The sequence below is a fragment of the Heliconius melpomene genome, chromosome 7 (genome assembly GCF_056956725.1).
Source record: "Heliconius melpomene rosina isolate 202511_hmr_F chromosome 7, ASM5695672v1, whole genome shotgun sequence".
Lineage (NCBI taxonomy): Eukaryota > Metazoa > Arthropoda > Insecta > Lepidoptera > Nymphalidae > Heliconius > Heliconius melpomene.
In genome coordinates this window covers 2,125,552-2,147,885 of record NC_140395.1, presented here as the reverse complement: position 1 = coordinate 2,147,885, position 22,334 = coordinate 2,125,552, and the positions used below count along the sequence as shown (strand labels likewise).

Genomic DNA, 22,334 nt, shown 5'->3' with positions numbered 1-22,334 from the left:
TATATACATAGAATATAATACTTAATAGTCCAATTATTCCTTTCCTAGGTTTTATTGAAATGTTTTACTAATTTACTCATTAACTAACCTATTTATCTGGCTTATTACATTGGCCACTATATTGTATGATAGAAAATGTTATGAAAGATTTTTATCTGAAATAGAAAAATAATAAAAATAAAACGATCTGTAATCTTATTATTAAAACAAAATAACCATAATTAAGAAATAAAAATAAATATTAATTAAAAAAATCTTGTAGGTAGTACTTGAGATTTCCAAGTAAGATGTTAATGAATCAGAAATGGACATATAGATGGCGTTTAGATTAACCTGTGCACTTGTACAGTGTACATTATATTTGATGGAAGGCAATAGTAAATCAAAATCTTTATAATACATCATCACCATGGCATATGATTTATTTAACAGTAAAAGAAATTAATTAGAAATCATAAAAAGTTTTACATAATACCTTTACCACACATTTAAATAATAGTAATCTTTACGTATAGCGTCATCTATTGGATATTCACCTCACTTGTTTAGTACACACTACACTGTAGATGAATAAATTGAAATTCTTCTATCCTTTCTCTCTCTCTTTTATTTATTTTATACTCACAAAACTTTTTATATGAAAGATGTAATTTATGTTTATTTAATTAGATATAATTTACATACATTTTATTAATTTTTTTACTCTAGAGTTGACAAATTTTATATTTATAAATTATGGCAATATTTTCAACAATATTATCACTCACAAGTTGGGAAACCTAACAAATTGACATGTGAAAAATTCCGGAACAACGAAGAACGAACTAGCAATACTTTTTGTTCATTCGCGGAGATCAGCGGGTGCATGTATGTGATAAATTAATATTTTTTTTATTAAAAATTAAATATAAGTGATTGTTTTTATTATATTAACACTACATTTAGGATAAAATTAAATAGATTATTTGTTTTAATCGCTTCCAATTTTAAATTTTGAGCTTTCTCGATTTATCTGTCAAAATCGCGAGTGACATATTCTATTATATAGGTTATGTAAAAGTTTTGAAAAAGTGATATTAAGTGATTTTTCTAAGCATATAAATACGTTTTTAATATCTTTACTTGGGTTTTTAGTGTGTTATTTATTTTACAGCTGACAAACACAAACGGACACTATGAAAACCACTGAAGTTGCTTTGTATGCATTGAGACTCACATATTCGCAGGTAAGAATCCTATTAAATAATGTAGGGTTAGTTCTCGTTCTAATATTAATTCAAAAGAGTATATATGTCTATACTTTTAAATTTTTGTACATAATATTAAAAAAGTGATATACTATACTTTTTATTTATAGGCCAGTCGTGGCGCAGTGGCCAAAAGTGTGACTCTAAACCGATTGCTTGTGGGTTCCCACTCGAGGAAATAAAATATTTATTTAAATTTATGTTTCTTCGCTCTGGTGTCGAGGCAAAAGGCGGCGTTGAGTTCTGCCACTCAACACGCTATGCTTCCAGAATTCGGCGGAAAGTGGAGAGTGGAGTATCTTAACACGAGGTTCCCTCTGCCTACCCGGCTGTGTGCGGGATACAATGTGAAGCTGATTAAATTAATTTTTTATATATTTATTTATATGACAATATAATGTCTCCACTTATAATTTGCTTGATTAAATTTTATTTTATTATATGACTTGGTTACTACTAAATTTTTGTATTACAAATAATCATAACGTAATCTTTTAAGCATTAAGATGGTTAAGGCTAAGATATAAATTAAATTATATAAATATTAAAAGGAAATAATTATAAGGTTAGTTGTATATAAGGAAGTTTAATTTTAGCTCCTATTAATAGTATATTTACTATTCCATTTGTTTAAAAGCTCCTTTATAGATTTGAATTTATTAAATGTATTAAACATTAAATCTAATAAATAAATCAGTTTCATTAATAGACATTGTTCTGGTTACCTAAGTCTCAACAAGCATATATTGGAAATCTGGCTTAAAACATTTTAGGAAACCTTTTATTTAAGGCTAGTAACTTAGTATGCCTTCATAAGAAAACTACTGCTGAGCATTGGAGTCGTATTTTGTTGCTCAATTTACCTATTATTTCAATAAATATCCTGTTATTAAAATATATTGAATTATCATCTAAAGATATAACTAAGTCCTTAAATGATTTACTTAACTTTTAATTTATTTAAAAATTTTATGTTTGATATGTTTGTTATCAATATATACTAAATATTTAAGGTTTTTAAAATATATAATTATATCCGACACTATATAAATTTAGAAACAGCTGGCAGAAGAAGCTTCAGAAGTATTCTTATGCTAATAAAGTGTTGTAGTTTTTTATTTAATTTGGCTCTCAAAATTTGTTGTATTTAATAGAAAAATATTTAGTTATTTCATATCCATCATAGAAAAATAAAAAATGTTAGAAGTTCCAGAGATCTTAGCGTTTAAACTAACAAATAATTTGTTTCTCACTTATTACTGGAACAATATTTTTGTGTTGGATAATCTATTCTTGGCGAAGGCCTTAATAAAATAATGCTACAATCAAAAGGAGCAGAGTAAAAATATATAAAAAACGCAAAAACGGTATAAACGACTGTACGGGCAAAGCTGTAGGTAATAGCTAGATATTTTGAAAATAAAATCATTTTATAATTTCTTTTTTTGCTTAACCCTGTAATCCGAGTGGCGGAATTACCAGAGTGAGGGAATAAGAGGGAAAAAAGGGAAAATATTAAATATTAGTTCCTCCAGTGGAAATCGAATCCACAACCTCCCGCGTTTACAGACGCACGTTTGTGCCCCTGCGCAACAACTGGCCTCAACATAACTATATAACAAAGTGATATGTAAATATGTAATTTACCAATCGAGACGTTAACAGACGTGACAATTTATTTCCTATTAGAATATCTTACAATTTCCGCTCTAAGAATTATCAAGGTGGTACTACTACGTAAGTTTCTTTGTTTCGATGGTCGTGTAAATAAAATTATATACATATACATTACATTACAAAAATATATATTAAGTATATAGACGACCAGTCGATATTGCAGTTATCTACTGCGCATGCATTTTACAATGCAGGCTTTCTCGTATTCATTATTATTGTTTTCACTGGCATCATGTTAAACAAATGTCTTCGTCAACTGTTTGGAATGTGGCTAATTGAGCACGGTGGTTGTGGGTTCGATTGGGTTTCGAAGAAATATATATTTTTTGGACATTTACGGTTGTACTATCTGATTAGGACTGGTGTCTAGTCTACTATTACAGCTTTAGACTAACAGAAAATAGGACAATATGGAATAGGGAATGATTTATTTTCCTCTCAATAAACAATGTCGCTTTACAGGGAGAATGGAGTGTCTCAATACTAAAGTCTCTTTATTCTACCCTGATATATGAATTATAAAGCAAGAGATATTACCAAAAAAAAGTATTTATACGTTATTTCCATTTGCGTAGTCTAGTGCCTAGAATTTGTTATCATATCATACGTAAATGTTTTGATAGGTTCACTAAATATAGTGTCTTAGTTATCTAAAGGGTTAGAAGTGAAATTGACCTCCTCTATCGTTTCATATGCATTAGTTACATAAATTATTAATATAATTAACTGTTTTGTGCAATATGTATATATAAATATCTTTTTGGCATACCTACTCAAGGAAATGTTTATATATTTTAAAATATATTTTTAAAACACGCAATGCCTCGAAAACTTAGGCGGAAAGTTGTAAACGAAGTGTCTTAACACTAGGTTCTCTCTGCTTATCGTGCTTTATGTGGGATACAGCATAAAGGTGATTTAATTTCCATTTTCCCTTGTTCCTTTAGGCAAGCTGAAAATTATTAATGTTATAAAAATAATTCCTTATCGATGTTTGCGAATTCGAATCCCAGTTTGGAGTACACGCAGTCAGACGTTTGGGCACTGGGCCACTACGGTTTCACAATTTAAATTACGCTAAATTCGATGTAACCAGCTGAACCTCTTTGCATTCGCAGCTTCAATTGTCATATTGAAGTTCACCTTGACGTGTTTCAAATTTTAGCAATAGGTTACTGATCTTTCAACATTCTCGATGCGGCCTCGCTTTGTCATCCGCAACATGTTATAGTTTCATACAAAGATAGGAAACCAATACAAAAAATGTATTAACTATAATATCATATACAATACTAAATTAACTTTTCCGTCGTATTAGATATTATAAATTAGCATGCTTTTCACCAAGTGTGAATCAAACCCACAACAGGCGCGTTACAGGCACACTCTTGTGGACACAAGCCTATAGAATTTTACGTCGAAAATTGAAGAAACGTCATTTGTCCAATTATTGTTATAATTACCACTAAGCAACATCATCTATACAAAGCAAATTCCATGTTAAAATTGAATAAGTTCAATACAATTTGCGTGTATTAAATATTTCAATTCCTCGAGTGGGCATCGGACCCACGAACTGCCCCATTCAGTCAATAGTTATACAATGCTCTTACCGATTATATGCCATTACAGGTATACAACCGGCATATTTTAGTATGAGCTACAAACTATGTACTATAATTATTAATTATATGTTACATATTCACTAGTGGACCCGAACGCGGCTACGCCCGCTTGAACTATACGAATATTTATTTAATTATTTTCAGTTTTCAATAGAGAGGTGTGTCAAGCAAGCTAATTTTGGGTGACGTTTTCTAACAACAAACCATGCAAATCGTTGCTTAGCAACGTCGCTTAGCGACGGTTGTTAATAACATGGCGGAATAAATTGTATATCAAATTAATAAGTGTTTTAATATATTGGTATATACCGAAAATATTACAAATATGAGAAAAACAAGTATCCAATGTTCATCCCGAGACCCTCAAGTATGACAATATGAGTATTTTATAACAATAGAATTAGCGGTTTGGCCCTGATTGCGTAAAAGACAGACAGACAGACAGACAGAGTTACTTTCGAATTTATAATATAGGTATGACTTCATTATTTTATTGTTTGTTTAGACACATCGTTGTATAATATTTACACGATTGGGTGCAAACCAATTAAATCCAGTTTTATCTATATCTGTCTACTTGTTCTATTTAAGTGTCATTTACGTAAATGGCAAGATAAGTATATTATTTAGATAAAGGGCTAGTTTTCTTTTATTTATGGATTTGATTTAGTGTTTAGTTTGAGCCTAATGATAGACGCATTCATAGAGATCAATTAGTTTTTAACGGAAGTTAAATTGTTAGTAATGCGTTTGTATTACTTAGCGAGATAGTTTGTTTTTTTTTCAATTATATTTGTAAAGGTATTTTTTTGTCAGTTTGATCTCGTATACATATAACACTGGTTATTACTTCTATGTATACTTTAATATTATAAAGCTGAAGAGATTGTTTGGACACGCTTATCTCAGGAACTATTACTTCAAATGTAAAAAAAAAATATTATGTTGAATAGACCGATTTATTGAGTAGTAGTACTTATACCGTTATATTACATCACGTTAATCGTTTTGATGTTAACTGTGAAAAAATTAAAATATTAAATATTTCATTTCTTCGAGTGGGAATCGACACCACAATCTGCCGCAATTTATTCGCACACACGTGTAAGCGTGGCCTCATGGCTGTTGTCAAAAACCGGCCGAAAGACACATATATTATTTATGGGAACATTTTTTTATAAAACCTTTGCAAGTACATACTACAAAAAAATTTATATTTATCTAATAGATAAGAGTTTATTCTCAGTAGGTGATAATTTGTATCCAAGCAAGATTATTCGTACCTAGTCATACATATTCGCACAGTGACTGTAAACGCGACGGTTGAGGGTTCGATTTCCACTGTCACACACAAAACAAATAACCATACTAAAATATCCTATAAATGAAAATCGATTTATCGTTAAAAACATAATGATACAAAGGACATATTAAGCCTAGAAATATGATAACAATTAAAAGTCTTTGATAAACACATTCTTTTATACTGACTTTTAAACAAGAAACGATATGTTCGATATATAGGTACCTACCTATTTACATTTTTTTTATTCCGATAAGAGTCCCCTTGGCATAAAAATTGGACCCTTATCATTGTAAGTGAAGTACAATAGTATTATATCTCTATAAATACATACTCGCACTGTTGGCAAGACAGAGCGCGGCGTTTAGTTCCTCCACCTAGATAATTGTCTCTGCCTTCCCTTATGTACAGAATACAGTGTGAAACTAAAAAAAAAGATATATGCAATCCTTTTGTAACAGCACTCACAGATGTCAATTAGCGTCTAACTGATATTTATTTTATAAATTTACTTGCTTGCCTTGTTCTTATGAATTACTTTTTTGAAAATGGAATTGATGTACCTACATTATTTAAAGTAATTTCGCGACCTTCGTTTACACTGTAATGGCGTCGAGCCAATCTTCGACGACAATATACGTGTAAAAATAGCACTAGAACTCTAAATACGTAACAATTAACCTGAAATACAAAATATGGAATTCGTTATATTAATTGTTCCCGATTTATAACGAAAAACTAAGCTAATTTTTTCGTGGCGCTGGGGCATGACCGTGTATAAACGCGATTTGGTTGTGGGTTCGATTCCCACTCGAGAAAATGAAATATTTAATATTTTCTTGGCTTCCTCTGCCTACCCTGTTATATGTCATAGATGTGGATTGCAGTAAATAATAAAAATAAAAAGCAACCTGCATAAAAAATACCTTTTCAGATATATTTTTTTATTTTCGTTTAGAAATATTACGAAAGAAGAAAAAGTGCGACATCCATTTCATAATGTATCAAAATTTGTTTATTTTCTTTGTTATAAAGTTTTTGAACCAAATCAATCAAATTTTCGGCGCCCGCATACTTTTCTTATCGTGACAGGATTATATTATCGTTTTGATAACATTATACAGGGCTATCTCATAAAAATAAGCTAGTTTTATATTTATTAATAAGAAAATAATTTATTTATTTATTATTTAAGAGGTTTTTTGCGCTTCAGGGGGACTCTAGACATGGATATTTGATCTTATTTCAGCTTTATAAAGATATACAATATTTTTAACAATTTTAAATTTATATTCCACACTTATACGTTTTCTAAAAAATATTTAACATTTGCAATGTTGACAACGGACAGACAGAGACACGATCAACAAAATTAAGTGAATCTTTTTAATTCATTCATTATTATATGTATTTTTAGTATTGCCACATTCGTATTATATTTAAATTATAGATAACAACATACAATTTAATGAGGTTAAAATGAAAGGAAATATTGAAAAAGATCATTTACTGTATCTTTACATAATATACCTATACTTTTTTTATTTTTCATTAAAATAGAACTATCTAGAGCCGTTCTGATAACAACTACCTATACTTATCGGCTATTGAGAAATCTGCGTTCGCCTATCACAATTTTTATCTCTTCATTAAAGTAAATATACTGGTACGCTATGATATAAATTTCAATTTATAAAATTGGCAACACAATCTCTACGCCATGAGTTCAATGCTCGGTTGTTGCAAATATTTCCCATTCGACTTTTGCGATATACGCAATTAATTTCCATGTCACTACAAGATTAAAGAAAGAAACGTAAGAAACTAATAATAAATTCTAGCTTTGCAACGCAGCGCAGCTTTTTCCTGCATAGCAGGATAGGCAGAGGGAACCAAGCGTTACACTGGGTGCCCTATTTTACGCCGAATTTTCAGGACGTTGCGCAACTGGCAACTCAACGCCGCATTCCCTCTACTAGAGCGAGGAAGTGAAAATAAATAAAATGTCAGAGGAGTGGAGATTGAACCCACAATCGTCACATTTACAGGCACAGGCCTTGCCACGACTAACCTCGATAGATAATAAATTCAATTAATAAAATCTTTGACAATAAATTCTGTACTTTATATAGGATTAGTGAACCAATGCATCTTTTCAGGTTGTAGCCTGAAGTCTTTCTCCTTTACTCCTTTGGGGGGATCCCCTAAATTTTTAATTAGATACGTTGTAATTGTGCCACGATAACACCATAGTAGAACACCGGAAACACTTTGTATAAAATGTTGGTTAAAAGTTAATGACCTAATTTTATATCTATATATTATTAGTATTGATAACCTCGTTCGACCACCTCTTATGATCATACAACTTTGCTTACTCGGATGTTTATAATATTTCAAAAAGGGCTTTAAATGAAGAGGTTGATGACAGGGGTAAAGAGGTATGCAGGGGCCGTAGTACTTGGCGCTGGTAGTGGCGTTTTCCCTGGTAATATCCTGTTTTTTAATATCCGGTTTTTACTTAAATGTTCTTATAAAATGTCACATTGCAATCGCAAGGTTATCACCTAAGAGCCAATTGTAGTCAGGCCTTCGTTATTTTATAAAGCCTGCATACAGTGGTATACTCGGTAGCAGAGTTAAACACCGCCCTCCGAACGAAACAGATAGAAAAAACGAGAATTTACTAGTATTAAGTTCAAACTAAAAACTAAATAACATTATTAATTATCAACTGCGTAAAAAAAGAATAAATTATAAATTACTAATAGTTAATAACTCATTACACACTCTATAGTAATATGAGTTATTACATACATACATAGAGTAAATACGTCAAAGTACAAAGTGCACTGTCTCAAAGATCATTTCAATATTGATATTACCTCAATTGGTATGACGTGGTTGCTTTCATAGAAATTATAATAAAAATCAAAGTTTACAATCTGTAAATTATTGTTATTGATACTCGTTAGCTAGTTTGACGTTTGCATATTTATTTTTTTAATTGTCTGTTATTATGACTATATAATAGGTATTTAAATCTATTTTTAACAGATTAAAAAATATTTATTGAACGCATTTATGTAATAATGCGTACTGCGTAGTATGTAACGCGCATTTGACAGTGATGTAGGGTCAAGGTTGAAAAGTTTTATTAATAAATTTTATTAGGTCGTTTTGTTATTATAGCAAAATATACACACAGAAGGCAACAATGAACACAATTTTACGCCATAAACTCGTTTGGATGACTCATATATTTAAAGAGAAAACTTGTCAAGATTGTAGAAAGCAGTGACTATATATAAAATATTAGTTAGTATATCGAATGCTTTCTAAGATCTCAAAAGGCATTAACGACCGATACAACTCGATCCCTGGAGTAAAAGTAAAATTAAAAGTAGTTTCACGCTGCATCCCGCATATAGCGGGAAAGACAGAGGTAATTAGTGTTGAGACACTCTGTTCCTCAGGCTCTCATGGGGCCTTGAGACATTGCGTGATGATTGGTGGGACTCGAAAGTCGCGTGATGTTTTATCGTTTTGTTACCGGATTGAGGATTCCCCAAATTGGAATCGAACCGACCACCGACCGTTAAAGTTCTGAATTTATATATAACTACTTTAAGACAATCCCTTAATATTTTTTGCTTCAGATATAATTAACTTCGGTCATATGATTTTTCGTTAATCACTGCACCTGCCAAAAGTTACATAATGGACGATTTGAAGGAATGTCTTTGCCAATGTTTTTGTAATATATACCTATATAATTAATGTTCATTAATATTTTAATGTGTAATAAATGCTGTCATTAGAGCCCTAAGTCTCTTGGAAGAAAAACTATAAAAATATATTTTAATCCTTTGTATAATGTTTCATAGAAACAAACTCAACACCTCTTTCTGTATAGGAAAACAAAAATATGTTCTGTGAAAAAAATAAGTGAAAACTTACTTATAACAACTTAAACAAACAACTTAAATAACAATTTAAGGCCACATTCAGATTGTCCTCGTGGACAATTTAAAAAAAAATAATAATAAACACACCTATTTTAGGTGATACCTACTTATGTTTATTCGCAAAACAATCTTGCAACTTTGCCAAAGCGGCGTTATGAGTTACCGTCCTTTTAATAGATTTGCTAAATACAACAATTCAAAACATTTTCTTAAACTCAAAATAAACTTATTTACGTTATTTAAATGTTTGTTTTTTGTTGTCTTGTGCGTTTTCCAAATGTCTTAAATAGCTTTAGACGAGGAGTGCAATTACAATTTTAGGCAGCCGTCTATTTAACCCGGCAAAATTTGTATCGATTTTTTTAAATTATATCTCTCTATCTTCCACAGCCAGCGAATCGTGAGAAAATGATGACCAGGTCCGCCGTAGCGCTCGCAGCCATCGGCCTCGGTCTCTCCACCTTCAGCGTCCGTCAGATGATCCTCAACCAGACTCGACGAATCTAAACCAACCAACAGGCACCCAAAACATTAGTCCTTTGTAAAATCGATATACATTTGCTTAAAAATATCGATGTTTTGTTCTCATTCGATGTGTAATTGATTGAAATTTATGAACGCACAGACTTTTAGTGTTCACTTGTACAGTATTTTGTGGGAAATGTCATATATATATATATATTTTATTAATTTTAATTTATTTTTTGCCAAACGTTAGGTAAATTGAAAGTTGATTGATTTGAAGAAAGTGAAGGATGGATTGTTATGTGGCTGAGTGGTATCTCGATAGTGATACATACCAAATAAATTTAGACATTAAGTAGATGTGGTTTTATTTCACCCTTTTCTTTCCTCGTCTTTCGTTTGGTTTTGCAATGAGATATATTAAATTTAAATAAATAAATTTTAATGGACCTATTGTTTTATTTGGTTATATAATCACATTTTCAGTTTTTACACAAAATCTAAATGACTAATAATGTTAATGTCGTTTGGTTAAACACAACTTACAATTTTAAATTCATTCTAATAATTATGCGATGCATTTAAAAACGCTTATGGCTGAGGTTATAGCAATTATATATATTAACATGGTATTTTCACACCGCCTGCGAAATTTGATACTGAAAAACACCCATATTTCCTTTGTTTTAAGCTTTATAGAATTATGACAATAGTTTATCACTTGAAACAACAGCGTGTGTATGTCTATCTATAAAAGCGACGGTTGTGGGTTCGACTCCCTGCAGAGTATGAATTATTTATATTTTATTTCTTCGCTCTGTTAACCAGATATAGCGAATGTTTTTTTTTTCCTTTATTTTTACAAAATGTACCCGTATGTTTTATTTCACCTTTTATGTGGAGTACCAACCTTAAAAACAAAATCATTCAAACCTTTCCCGCCTTTTTAACTGTCATTAATTCAAACTCAAATTTCAGTCTCCTATATCCAAAAAGGATTAAATTGCATTATATTAAAAGAAAAATTCATATTAGTAGATCGATATACAAGTAGTAGTAGATGGACAAAATGAAACGCATCTTTTTATCTATAATTTATTTATAACATAAAATTAACAAACGTACAACAGTTTCTAAAAAAAACTAAATGCGTAATAATTGTATATTGGATATTAAGTAACAAAATGCACCAGGTTTGATTGAAAATGAAAATACATTTTCATATATTTGGACTAAATATAAAAATGTCAAAGTTGTGTTACCATATAAAAAAAAGTCAATTTTAATAAGTATAGCTGTTTTGATATTATTCATTAATTTTAACAAAAACGTTAATAATAGTTACATATATACAAAATAAACATACTTTTTGTGAAATATTTTACAAATACGGGCAATATATGAACTTTAGCATGTTTTATTTCATGAATAATAAAAGCTTTTTGGACAAATAATTATAGATGATACTTAAAGGATATTATAAAAAAATGGTCCAAAGAGAGTACAAAACATATTATAATGTTGATATTTATTAAAAAATGTTTTACTGTTTAAGTTTTATGAAAGTACGGAGAAAACAATTTAAATTAATTAAAAAATATTTTCATTATAGTAACAGTTATTAATAACAAAACTTACAAGTTAAACAGGTAGCGTTAGAGTGTTTGCATATAAAAATATATTTTATAGTATTTATAATGATAAGATAGCGTTCTTGACAGATCAAATGCTATTACTCTATTGTGAAATATTAAATTTAATTAAAATGAATAAGTTAATGCAAAAAAAACATATTTTATAAAATTGTGATATCTTTTTTTTTGATTTATCACTTCTCTTTGTCTTTTGTCATCGTATCAATTGAATATAGATAATTATTTTTAACTGCACTATAATAGACATGAAAAATTAATAACTTTGTTATAATTTATACCTTAATTTGAAACCTTTGAGTGTATTATTATTTAGCGTAGTAGTGGTGGTGTAAATTATATATTTTGCTTAATTTCACAATGAAACCATTAACGCCATCTTATCCCAATAAATATACTACTGTGTATAATACAAAAATACTTATAAAATACTTTTAGGGTTCAATCTCTTAGATATGTTGATTACAGTATTCATATTGCTTTGTGCAAAATTTAAAAAGTGAATGCAGATAATAGAAAAATAAAAAAGAATGAAATGTCAACTTCTTAGTATTTACAATTGTGGTTAATACTTCTATTCCTACATTAATTATTATTCTAAATATTTCTACAAATATTTATTAGACTAATATTACTCTAGAAAGCACAATAAATTAGACTAATAACCACACTTAGATACCAATTATCATTAATTGGACATAATATTTATGGAAACATACATATTTTTTTAATTAAAATTGCTAATTTAGGCAAACTATTTTAATTGAAGTGGAGCTTCTAACTGAACAATTTAAATAATATTAAATTTTTGCACTTGTACTAAGTAATGCATTATTTTTAAAATTATATGTCTAAATGAAGCATTTTATCATTTGAAAATAACTATTATCAACATACATGTTTTATGAAATATTCAAAAAGAAACAACTATTATTAGTAGACATTTACTAATAACATTTATATATTAATAAAATACTTAGTCTTAATACAAATGTTCAATATTCTCATAAGAAAAAAAAATATCTACCAATAAACAGTTATCTAACAATAAACTGTTATTAATTTCATTATTGCATAATAAACTATTTCAACAAATAGCTATACAATAATAGTGTTAACTACATTTTACTATTAATATGTTATTAGATATTTAATAACATACTATTTTTAATATTTAAGTAACTATTAGCAAACTACTTCTAAAGTACGTTTTTTTGCATATATAAATTTAAAAGACAAGCCTACAAGCCTACAAGCCTAAACAAGACAAGCCAAGGTTTATCTTCAATATAATTTTAGAAATGATGGAAATTGAACTTAAAATAACGGGATGCTATGTATTTTTCTTTAAATTCCCAATATTTTCTTCAAATATTATTGATAATATCGTAGTATACTAGTGGCTATATAAACAATTTACATCGAGGCTACAAAACAAATTGAACAGACAAAATCACTTCCACAAAAATCCCAAACCAAAAGCAGTTCATGGATGAGAACAACCAACATTTTAAACATCATTTTGGACATTAAAAATATATCTGGAATTAATATTTCAAGGACTCTGGAAGACAGTGGAGATGTCCTTGAAAACCTCGCGCTATGGCCGTTTGAAGTATTGCTCGTCGATGCGTTTGGCGAGTGCGACTAAAGTGTCGTGCCGTCGCACCGTCTCCGCCAGCTTGCGACAAGGCAGTCGCGTCGTGATTATTGTGAAAACGTGGCCGAATACCAACGCGTCCAGCTCTGTTGGACTGGAACAGGTATTAGAGGTTATTTTTTTAGTTTTAGTTTCAAGCGTATAGCAGGGAAGGTAGAAGGAACCTAGAGTTCTCTACGTTTTGGTGTATTTATAAGTTATAGAGATAACTTTTAGCTTAAGTGAGCTATTGATATTTCATTGTCTAGCTAGACCGTAGAAACGAAAGTATTTTACTTAGATAAGCTGTTCAAAATTATAAATAATATATAACACTTCATGATAAGTTTTTTAATGTTTGAAAATATGCGTCAGTTCGTTCTAGAATTAGATATTGTATGTAAGTATGGCGAAATATACCTACGTAATGTTGTGACTTGTTTAATTATATTGTTGTTTACTTACGGTAATAAGAATAGGAATAGTAATAGGAAGGAAAAAATTAATAATAATATAACAATTTTTAAGGTAGATATAGTTTTGGGGTCGTCTTTGCGCAGCGGCTCTATGTCCGAATGTAAATGAGTCCATGGTTGGATAAATTATATTCATTTCTTTGGGCTGGTACCAAGAAAAGCTGGACGATGTCAATCTCAAAAAAGCTTTTAAAAATCACTAGGTCCCGTCTGCCTACCATGCTATATGTGGATGCAACTTAAAAGTAGAAAAAAACTTTAACATTCTATACATTTTGCTTGACTTTGTATATTATTTTTAAAGTCAGTATTGTTTTGTTCTTCAGCTTTTTATATTTGTATAATAATAAACTATACTATTAGATAATAAATAGTCTACGAGTTCTACAACAATGAAACTTCAAACCACATTTTTCAATATCACTATTAAATTTATTTATTTATAAATAAGTTTACTAATCAAAATCAACGTCTTCTTTATAAAAATTGTCATTGCGCAAATAATTTAATAAACGTTCAGTATTAATTTCTTCATTCTTCGGCATCTTTAAATTCGAATTTGAGTCTAAAATTATAATTATGTATTAAATATTATAAATTTATATAAAACAATACATAAAATATACATTAGAGAAAGTATATAGTTTATACATTAGGAAAAGAATGATATTATCTATGTCATAAAGAGAAATAAAATAAAAAAAACCTGCATTAACATGATTTGATGACTTCGAAACCTTCCTCGACAAATCTTTATTAAAACTTTGACAACTAATCTTTTTCTTATTATCTCCAAGAAGATTTCTGTCAAAAACATCAATTAAAGAAAAAAATAAACAAAAAATAAAATATTGTCAAAACAATAAATGACAAGAATAAATTTACTATCGCAGCTAAGTAGAAAAATCTAAAAATAGGTAATATTGCGTGTACATGTTCCAATATTCAAATCCTATTTAGGGAAAAATGTATATTTTTTATGGATATTTCCACGGCCTATTACAGAAATGTTTTTTTTCTACTTTCATGCTCTATTCCATATATTAGTGTAAGAGATAATAATAAGAAAGAATAAATAATAAAGTTTCCACTTGAATCTGAAACATTGCCTAATGACGGAACCCAGCGCCGCACTTTCTCTGGTAAGATGGGAAATATCTAATCCATTCCCCCGATTGGAATCAAACCCCAGACATTCCGTTTACAGTTAAACGCCGTCCCTTTATGCAACGATGGCATATAAATACAATGCAAAAAAAACAATATTTTTTACAAATACTAAGAAACTTCGATACAAATAACAAATTACTATGACGTAAGTACCAATAAATAATAGAATTGAAATAAAACGGTTACCCAGAATCCACAATATGTACATCATTAGCATTCCTAGCTTCCAATTCAATCGATCTCTCGACCACAATCCCCTCACTATCCCCAACATCGATAACATGCAATTCTTCCTCAACTAAATCAGAAATAGTTGCATCCGTACTATTTTCATCGATTGTATCGAGATAATCGTTTTTCCTTACAAAATTTTCATTCGTATATGCTATAACTTCAAATTCGTTGTTATCGATTTTATTTGCATCGATTTTGGATACTTCATGAACTTTGAGGATTAAATCATCGACAATATCGATTATGAACGAGTTGTCTTCGTTTATAATGGGAACATTTTTGTTTGCGTATTCACAAGTTATTTCACCTTCATTAGATGTCATAATTATAATTTGTTTCGACGCAAATGGCTTGAAACCTAATAATGTTTGTTCGTTTAAAATATTAATAATTATTTATAATAAAATTAGAAAGAAACATTTTTTTAGCTTTACACTGTAGCCTACACGTTGCAGGCGCACCTGGGAACCTAGTACACACACACACCGTTCCCATTAAAACACTTGCGTTTCACTTTCCCCCGAATTCTGGAAGCACTGCGTCTTGAGTAGTTTTCATTTCCTCGAGTGGTAATCGAACCCACAACCTGACGCGTTTACAGTTACACGCATGTGCTTCTGCGCCACGACTAGCCTCATATACACGTAACTTTGATAAAATAAAATTATTAAAAGGTATTAAGATTTTTATAAACTGCTATTTTTACACTAGAAAATTGTATTTAGAAAATGTATAAAAATGTAACGTAGCTAAAATCATTATTATATTAACCAAAAACATCTCTGCCATACACAACGTTGTCTCGACTTGTATTCCTTATACATAGCTTCGATCGCTTCACCCTAGACACAGTACGTATTGGGGAACTGTGTCGTGAGAGATGAGAGGCTTGAGTCACTAAATATTCCTCTTGGGGCTAGGATATGAAAAGGATATATGTATGTAGATTAGGTGGTACAATTCGCGAGGTCTAAGTTGAGCTTTGCATTTGTCAGAGTGTTCTTATATCGTGTAGACGTGAAGTCATTTTCTTGCTTGAAACTGGTTTATAAAGCTTTTTCACAACCGACCTACACCTTTTGTACTAATAGCAGGCGTCATATACATATTTACTTCTTAATATTTTATTTTGTATTTAATGTAAAATTATGAGAATGAAATGTCGTGCAGAAGAATTGTTATATTTTTAATAATTTTTATTTATTATCATTTGTTTTACAAAACCCAGGAAACGAAAACGAACGGGTAGAATTCACGCATTTTACCGCTTTTGAACATGAAAGACAAAGGGAACCTAGCAATAAGTCATTCCATTCTCATTCCATTCTTGGCTTTCCACCCGAAATTGAGACATTACTCATACGATGGCGGAACACAACGCCGCTCTTTGTCTTATTAGCGTACTACTAATAATTACCTATATACGTACATATTAACATAATCAATTTTACATACATACCGACAATTTAATACATGTAATATTAGACATCCTTATGAAATGTCTCAGTAGAGCATTCGTTATAGGTTTTATCATCAATCCCGCTCTTGGTCCGATTGCGGATAACAAGGCCTTTATATGTCCGTACAATAACGCATCGAGTGGGGTAGGACTGGTATAAAAGGGATATAGGGTAGAAAAAATACAGAAAGGATATTAAACATATGGAATTAATTACCATTAGTCACTATATATTACTAGCGGCCCAAATGCGATTTCACCCGCTAAAATATATTGTTATATAATAGCCAAATTATACAAAATCTCTACATAAATTGTAGCCCATATACTATTTTGATGTATAAGCTGTAATACTGTACAGTCTAATGTAAAACTGTTCAGTTGTTTTTCTGTGAAAGTGTAACAGACATGCTCAAAAACTTACACACTTATAATATTAGTAGATACGCGGAAAATATCACAAAAAAAAAACCAGAAATTAGGAATTACTAGATATTAACTTTTGTCACCTTTTATCTAACAAGACTAGGGAAACATCTTTATTTCGAACAATCGTCAGAGTTTATATCAAGTAAACAAGTATTAATACCAAGATAACATAAGTAATAAAAGATATTACTAATAGAGATCTATATTAATTAATTAATAAAAAAAATACTTACGTTCCAAAGAAATAATCTTTATCTCCAAGACGTTGGCTCAATGAATTACAACACTGCTCCACCTGAAAATATATACAATATACATAAGACAAAAAAGCAAAAGCTTATCTTTTTGCATCTTCACTCTGTATCTCGTCCCGCGGGGAAGGATGAGACAACCTGTGGACCTAATGTGACCATATACTATGTTTATTTTAAAAACAAAAGAAATTTACTATTCAAATTTTAAAATAATATTTATTCTTTTTTTGCCAAATTTAAAACAAAAGATATTTTATTCTTCAATAGATGACATAGATCTTGTATATATAATAACACTAATATTTCTACTTTACTTTTTTCCCACCTAATGCAGTAACTGACTAAAATTATTGTCAGTGTAAGTTGCCTAAAAAAAATTTCAGCCAAACTAAAAAGCTCCAAGCTTTTATCAAATACATGCAACACACTCTTTTAACCTCATTGCAACTTAAAAACTCAAAACTCACATCAGCCAGAACCTGCTCCAACGTCTTATCAAACCAGTGCAAAGCCTTCAATCGTTTCACTACATTATTCCTTTTGGCTCTCGTTTGTAACCACCCTAGGGGGAATGGGTAGACTGAGGAGTTACGTATTCTTGTTACCGTGTTGAACGTTTCTTGGTCTACCCATGAAACATATAGCTGAAATGAAAGTGAGAAAACTTATAAGAATCATAGATATAGTTTATGATGTAGATATTACTATAAGAATTAATAACAAAATAAACCATACATATGAAATTAAATAAAAATAATAACTCTTAAGTCTACAATATAACTTTTTATTTACGAAATGGACTAAACAAAAAATAACTGATAATTTATTAACTGCCAACACCAAACAAAAAGGAAACTAACCTCAGCATTAACCAATACATTAGTGATTAAACTCATATATGCTCTCATCTCGGCTCTCTCTTCTGTAGATAGTCTTGAACATAACGTAACTCCTTTGTTAGCCGCAAATTGTACTATGGGCTCTAATTCGGATACTACAAATGCACCACATTTTATAAAAGGCACTCTGCCTGATGGTGACATGAATTCAGCATTCCACCTCATTTCTACTTCAAATGGTAAATTGCACATCTGTAATATGAAAATTAATATAATTATTAAGGTCTTAGTGGCACAGCTTTTGAATGTAAATGTTATTGTTGTGTGTTTAATTCTCTCTCTGAGAATTTCTTTTTTCAAATTCAAATTCAAATTCAAAATATTCTTTATTCAAATAGGCAATTATTATAAGCACGTCGAATAAACATATGAACAAAAAGCTACCACCGGTTCGGAAGGCAGTTCTGCTGAGAAGAGCCGGCAAGAAACTCAACAGTTGCTCTTTTCAAAATCAATGGTACAATCTATTACATTAGCTGGCAGCTATCCTGCATTACATTCAATAGACATTAATTCCATACATGCTTATCCTCTAGATATTCTTGAACAGTGTGAATACGCTTTACTTGTTAGAATTTTTTTTACAGATATTTTAAATTTTTGTAGTGGCAAACTAAGAATACACTGCGGAATTTTATTATATACACGTATACTCAGACCCATAAAGGATTTATTAACTTTCTGGAGGCGAAAACTTGGTGTAACAAGCTTATCTTTATTTCTCGTTTCTATCATATGATTGTCACTATGTTTACTATGACAATGTATATTTTGTCGGACAAAGAGAATGTTATAGTATATAAATTGGGAAGCAACTGTAATAATACCTGCATCTTTGAAAACATTTCGCAGAGAATCTCACGCTCTTAGTTTATAAATATATCTTACGGCTCTTTTTGGAGGATAAATATTGAATTTATATCTGAAGCACTGCCCCATAGCAGCATTCCATAAGATAAAATACTATGGAAATAGCTATGGTAGACTAGTCGGGCAGTGTCAACGTCCGTCATTTGTCTTACTTTTTTAATTGCGAACGCGGCAGAGCTGAGTTTATCTGCAAGTGCTTCCAGATTTTATATTTGCATCATAATATTACACAAATTTTAAATGCATAATTGTATGACATCATTAATTTATAAACATGAACAATGTTTCAATTACTTATAGACTTGACTAACTATAATCTTAAGCCTGTCATAAACTATAAAGACACAATTACTAATACAACTTTTATCCATATTATTTAATGTTTCAAAATCAAATCAAAATTGGCAGAGAGAATGTAAATGAAGTAGACACTTTATTTTCTATTTTCTGATGAATTTAAAGACAGTCTTTTGGAGTCAGATCAGACAGGACACAGTGGAAATAATTTAAGGTCATATTTGAAATATTCTCCAGGGGGCCTGGCCTGGCCACCAGTTATTTGCATAGTTTACTGACAATTTGCCATAAAATTAAGCTATACTATGGAAACATGTAAAAAAGGGTAATTTCATTGAATTTGATATCATAATCCATTTATAAAAATTTTTTACAAAACAAATTTATTGAGTTTATGAAATGCCAAATTAATCTACATTTTAAAATTCCTTAATTATGATTTTCATCAGATTTAAATTAATCTTAGCAGAAGAGACATACTTGTTTTACCTTTAAAAATGCCTGAACAGCTAAGCAGCTTGCATTATCAGGTAGCAATATTTGCTCCACTTCATATGGCTGGAACAGCTTTACATTATCCGGCCATGGCTCTTGAGCTGAAAATATCAATATCTCCATTAGAAATAGAGTTAAGAGGACTTAAAAATAATAAATCATATAAAGGCATCCCTTGTATAACACTGTACTTGTAAAACACGGTTTCAATATTACATGATACAAGAAATGATATTAATAATAATAATAACTCTTTATTGTACACCCAAGAAAAGACACACATCAATATAACACGATTTTGAAAAATATGCATTTTAAATTTTTTTTTTTTTTTCCGTTCAATAACCTGTTTCTACTTGTTTTATACTATGTAATTATTATTTTTAGTCTTTTTTTTAATTTTTTTATTTAATTTATTTTTCTTAATAAAAACTTCAAGGTAACTTCCTTTTTCATTTATGTAGTATTTAGAATGAAATTTCAACTATCATAAAATTTTACACCTTAAGATTTGGTTTCGATATAACACGGTACGCATTGCCTTTATTTATATTATTTCAAAGTTTCGTATAAACCACTTACGATATAAGACATGACGAGGTCTCGATACTACACGGTGTACAGTATGGTATACCTGGTTTCGTATAACACGGTTTCGATATAGCACGGTATGAATTAATCGTGTTATACGAGGGGCCTGTACTTACAGAACACAAAACAATACACAAAGATGGTTACTATTAATATTATACAATTTTTTTATTGACATAAAAAATATTAGATATTGGGACTAATATGTAAAAACCATGCAAAATAATAAATCTAAAACACTCTAAAACCACATAAACTTATTGTCTGTTTCTTGAGATTTTGTGTATGAGGTTATGTTATAAAAATAGTAATCTTAAAATTATTTTAAAAAACACTTTTTAGTTTTCAAATCATACGCAAATACTCAATTAATAAACATTCGATTAAAAGATATTGTAAAATACCAAAAACAAAATCGTCCCCTTTCATTTTTGCGAAATTAATTTTATCGAAATTATAAAGATATTTAAGCAATGATGTAACAATAAACTCTCATTCATAGAATTTAAGGGCGTCCCGCATCTATAATTAAATAATCGTGTCAAGGCATTTAAATTTAGGTGAAATCAAAAATTATGTAATGAAGATAGTATAAGTAAATAATATTTTAAATTTAAATTTCACATACCGTTCAATGAAGTTATGATTGTGTCTGTAAGAGATACTTCGGGCATGTTTTCAATTTATTTAATAGTTATTTAATATAATATATTTCATTCAATTCCATAAAAAAATTCAAAACAAGAACACGAGAAATAATTTTCCAACTTTGACAAGTTGAAACTTGGTTAAGACACTAGGAGTTTCTGACATATGACATTAATTGTATTGCCATATGTAATTATATTATTTAGCAAATAAAAAAATCTTTAATTTTTTTTTCACTTCTAGTAGTAGTAGTAAGGTAGTCGGTACCGTAAGTGCATACGGTATCGACTACGTAATTATTTTAGGACAATAAATAGACAAAAATAACGTAGATAAAAATATTACCCATTTGGATTTGTTTTGTTATATTATCCCCTACACACGCTACATTATTATTGAGCAAATTTATGCCAAAAGCATACTCTTCGTCGTCATAAAAATCAAATGGCTTATCCAAAGGCTCTGTGCGCTTAGCTTCAGAGGATACTGTTGACTTCGATTTGATTAGTTCGATATAATTATTAAATATGGCTTCCCCAAGTCTGTGAGGAGGAGATGATGAACGCGAACTTGGTAATGGAGATTGAATTGCTTTATCAGATGATACAGAAGTTTTAAGTTTGGATTCTTTTATGTCGCTTATCCAAAGGTTGTAGACACTCATTTTGAAATTCGATATGTTTTTACCTAACAAAAATTTTTATAATTTCGGATTTATTATTAAAGTAAATGACAGAAGTCAATTTATTTTTCTAGCATTACGTTGAGTTATCATGGTATATTGTATATTAGAATATATTAAAACTTTATTGCTTAATATAAATCGATAACGTATATTATAATTTTATAAAGTATTTATATTTAGTACTAAAAACAAAATATATAGGTTCATTAAGACCTTCGCATTTTTTTAAAATTATTGTTATATATTTTAAC

The 22,334-nt window shown here is 29.8% G+C and overlaps 3 protein-coding genes across 5 annotated transcripts; 1 reads left to right on the top strand and 2 right to left on the bottom strand.

The window, feature by feature from the left end:
* Positions 1-732: 732 nt before the first annotated feature.
* On the top strand, positions 733-10,734 carry LOC146537287 (uncharacterized). The gene is made up of 3 exons (XM_085187956.1): positions 733-867; positions 1,154-1,226; positions 10,211-10,734. Exons 2-3 carry the CDS (start codon positions 1,176-1,178, stop codon positions 10,325-10,327), a joined length of 168 nt encoding a protein of 55 aa, XP_085044082.1. The 5' UTR covers positions 733-867; positions 1,154-1,175; the 3' UTR covers positions 10,328-10,734.
* Positions 10,735-11,402: 668 nt separating this feature from the next.
* Positions 11,403-21,553, bottom strand: LOC146537285 (metaxin-2-like). Of its 3 annotated transcripts, none has more exons than XM_085188288.1 (7): positions 21,379-21,553; positions 20,154-20,260; positions 18,459-18,689; positions 18,066-18,242; positions 17,578-17,639; positions 14,759-14,856; positions 11,403-13,691 (listed from the first exon to the last, which is right to left on the bottom strand). In XM_085188288.1, exons 1-7 carry the CDS (start codon positions 21,422-21,424, stop codon positions 13,645-13,647), a joined length of 768 nt encoding a protein of 255 aa, XP_085044414.1. In that variant the 5' UTR covers positions 21,425-21,553; the 3' UTR covers positions 11,403-13,644. The 3 variants fall into 3 exon arrangements, with proteins under 3 accessions (XP_085044414.1, XP_085044413.1, XP_085044412.1); XM_085188286.1 differs by lacking the exon at positions 11,403-13,691 and adding an exon at positions 14,493-14,617; XM_085188287.1 differs by lacking the exon at positions 14,759-14,856 and having other exon boundaries at positions 12,932-13,691.
* Positions 14,865-16,222, bottom strand: LOC146537286 (uncharacterized). Its single transcript, XM_085188291.1, has one exon. It carries the CDS (start codon positions 15,777-15,779, stop codon positions 15,405-15,407), a length of 375 nt encoding a protein of 124 aa, XP_085044417.1. The 5' UTR covers positions 15,780-16,222; the 3' UTR covers positions 14,865-15,404.
* Positions 21,554-22,334: the final 781 nt, after the last annotated feature.

Bases quoted from the DNA above. Each gene is read 5' to 3' on its own strand.
- LOC146537286 (XM_085188291.1), bottom strand. From the start codon at position 15,779: ATGACATCTAATGAAGGTGAAATAACTTGTGAATACGCAAACAAAAAT.
- LOC146537287 (XM_085187956.1), top strand. From the start codon at position 1,176: ATGAAAACCACTGAAGTTGCTTTGTATGCATTGAGACTCACATATTCG. The intron at 1,227-10,210 runs GTAAGAATCCTA...TATCTTCCACAG, and splicing joins TGAGACTCACATATTCGCAG to CCAGCGAATCGTGAGAAAAT.
- LOC146537285 (XM_085188286.1), bottom strand. From the start codon at position 21,424: ATGCCCGAAGTATCTCTTACAGACACAATCATAACTTCATTGAACG. The intron at 20,261-21,378 runs GTATGTGAAATT...TGATATTTTCAG, and splicing joins AATCATAACTTCATTGAACG to CTCAAGAGCCATGGCCGGAT. The intron at 18,690-20,153 runs GTAAAACAAGTA...TTCATATTACAG, and splicing joins CTGTTCAGGCATTTTTAAAG to ATGTGCAATTTACCATTTGA.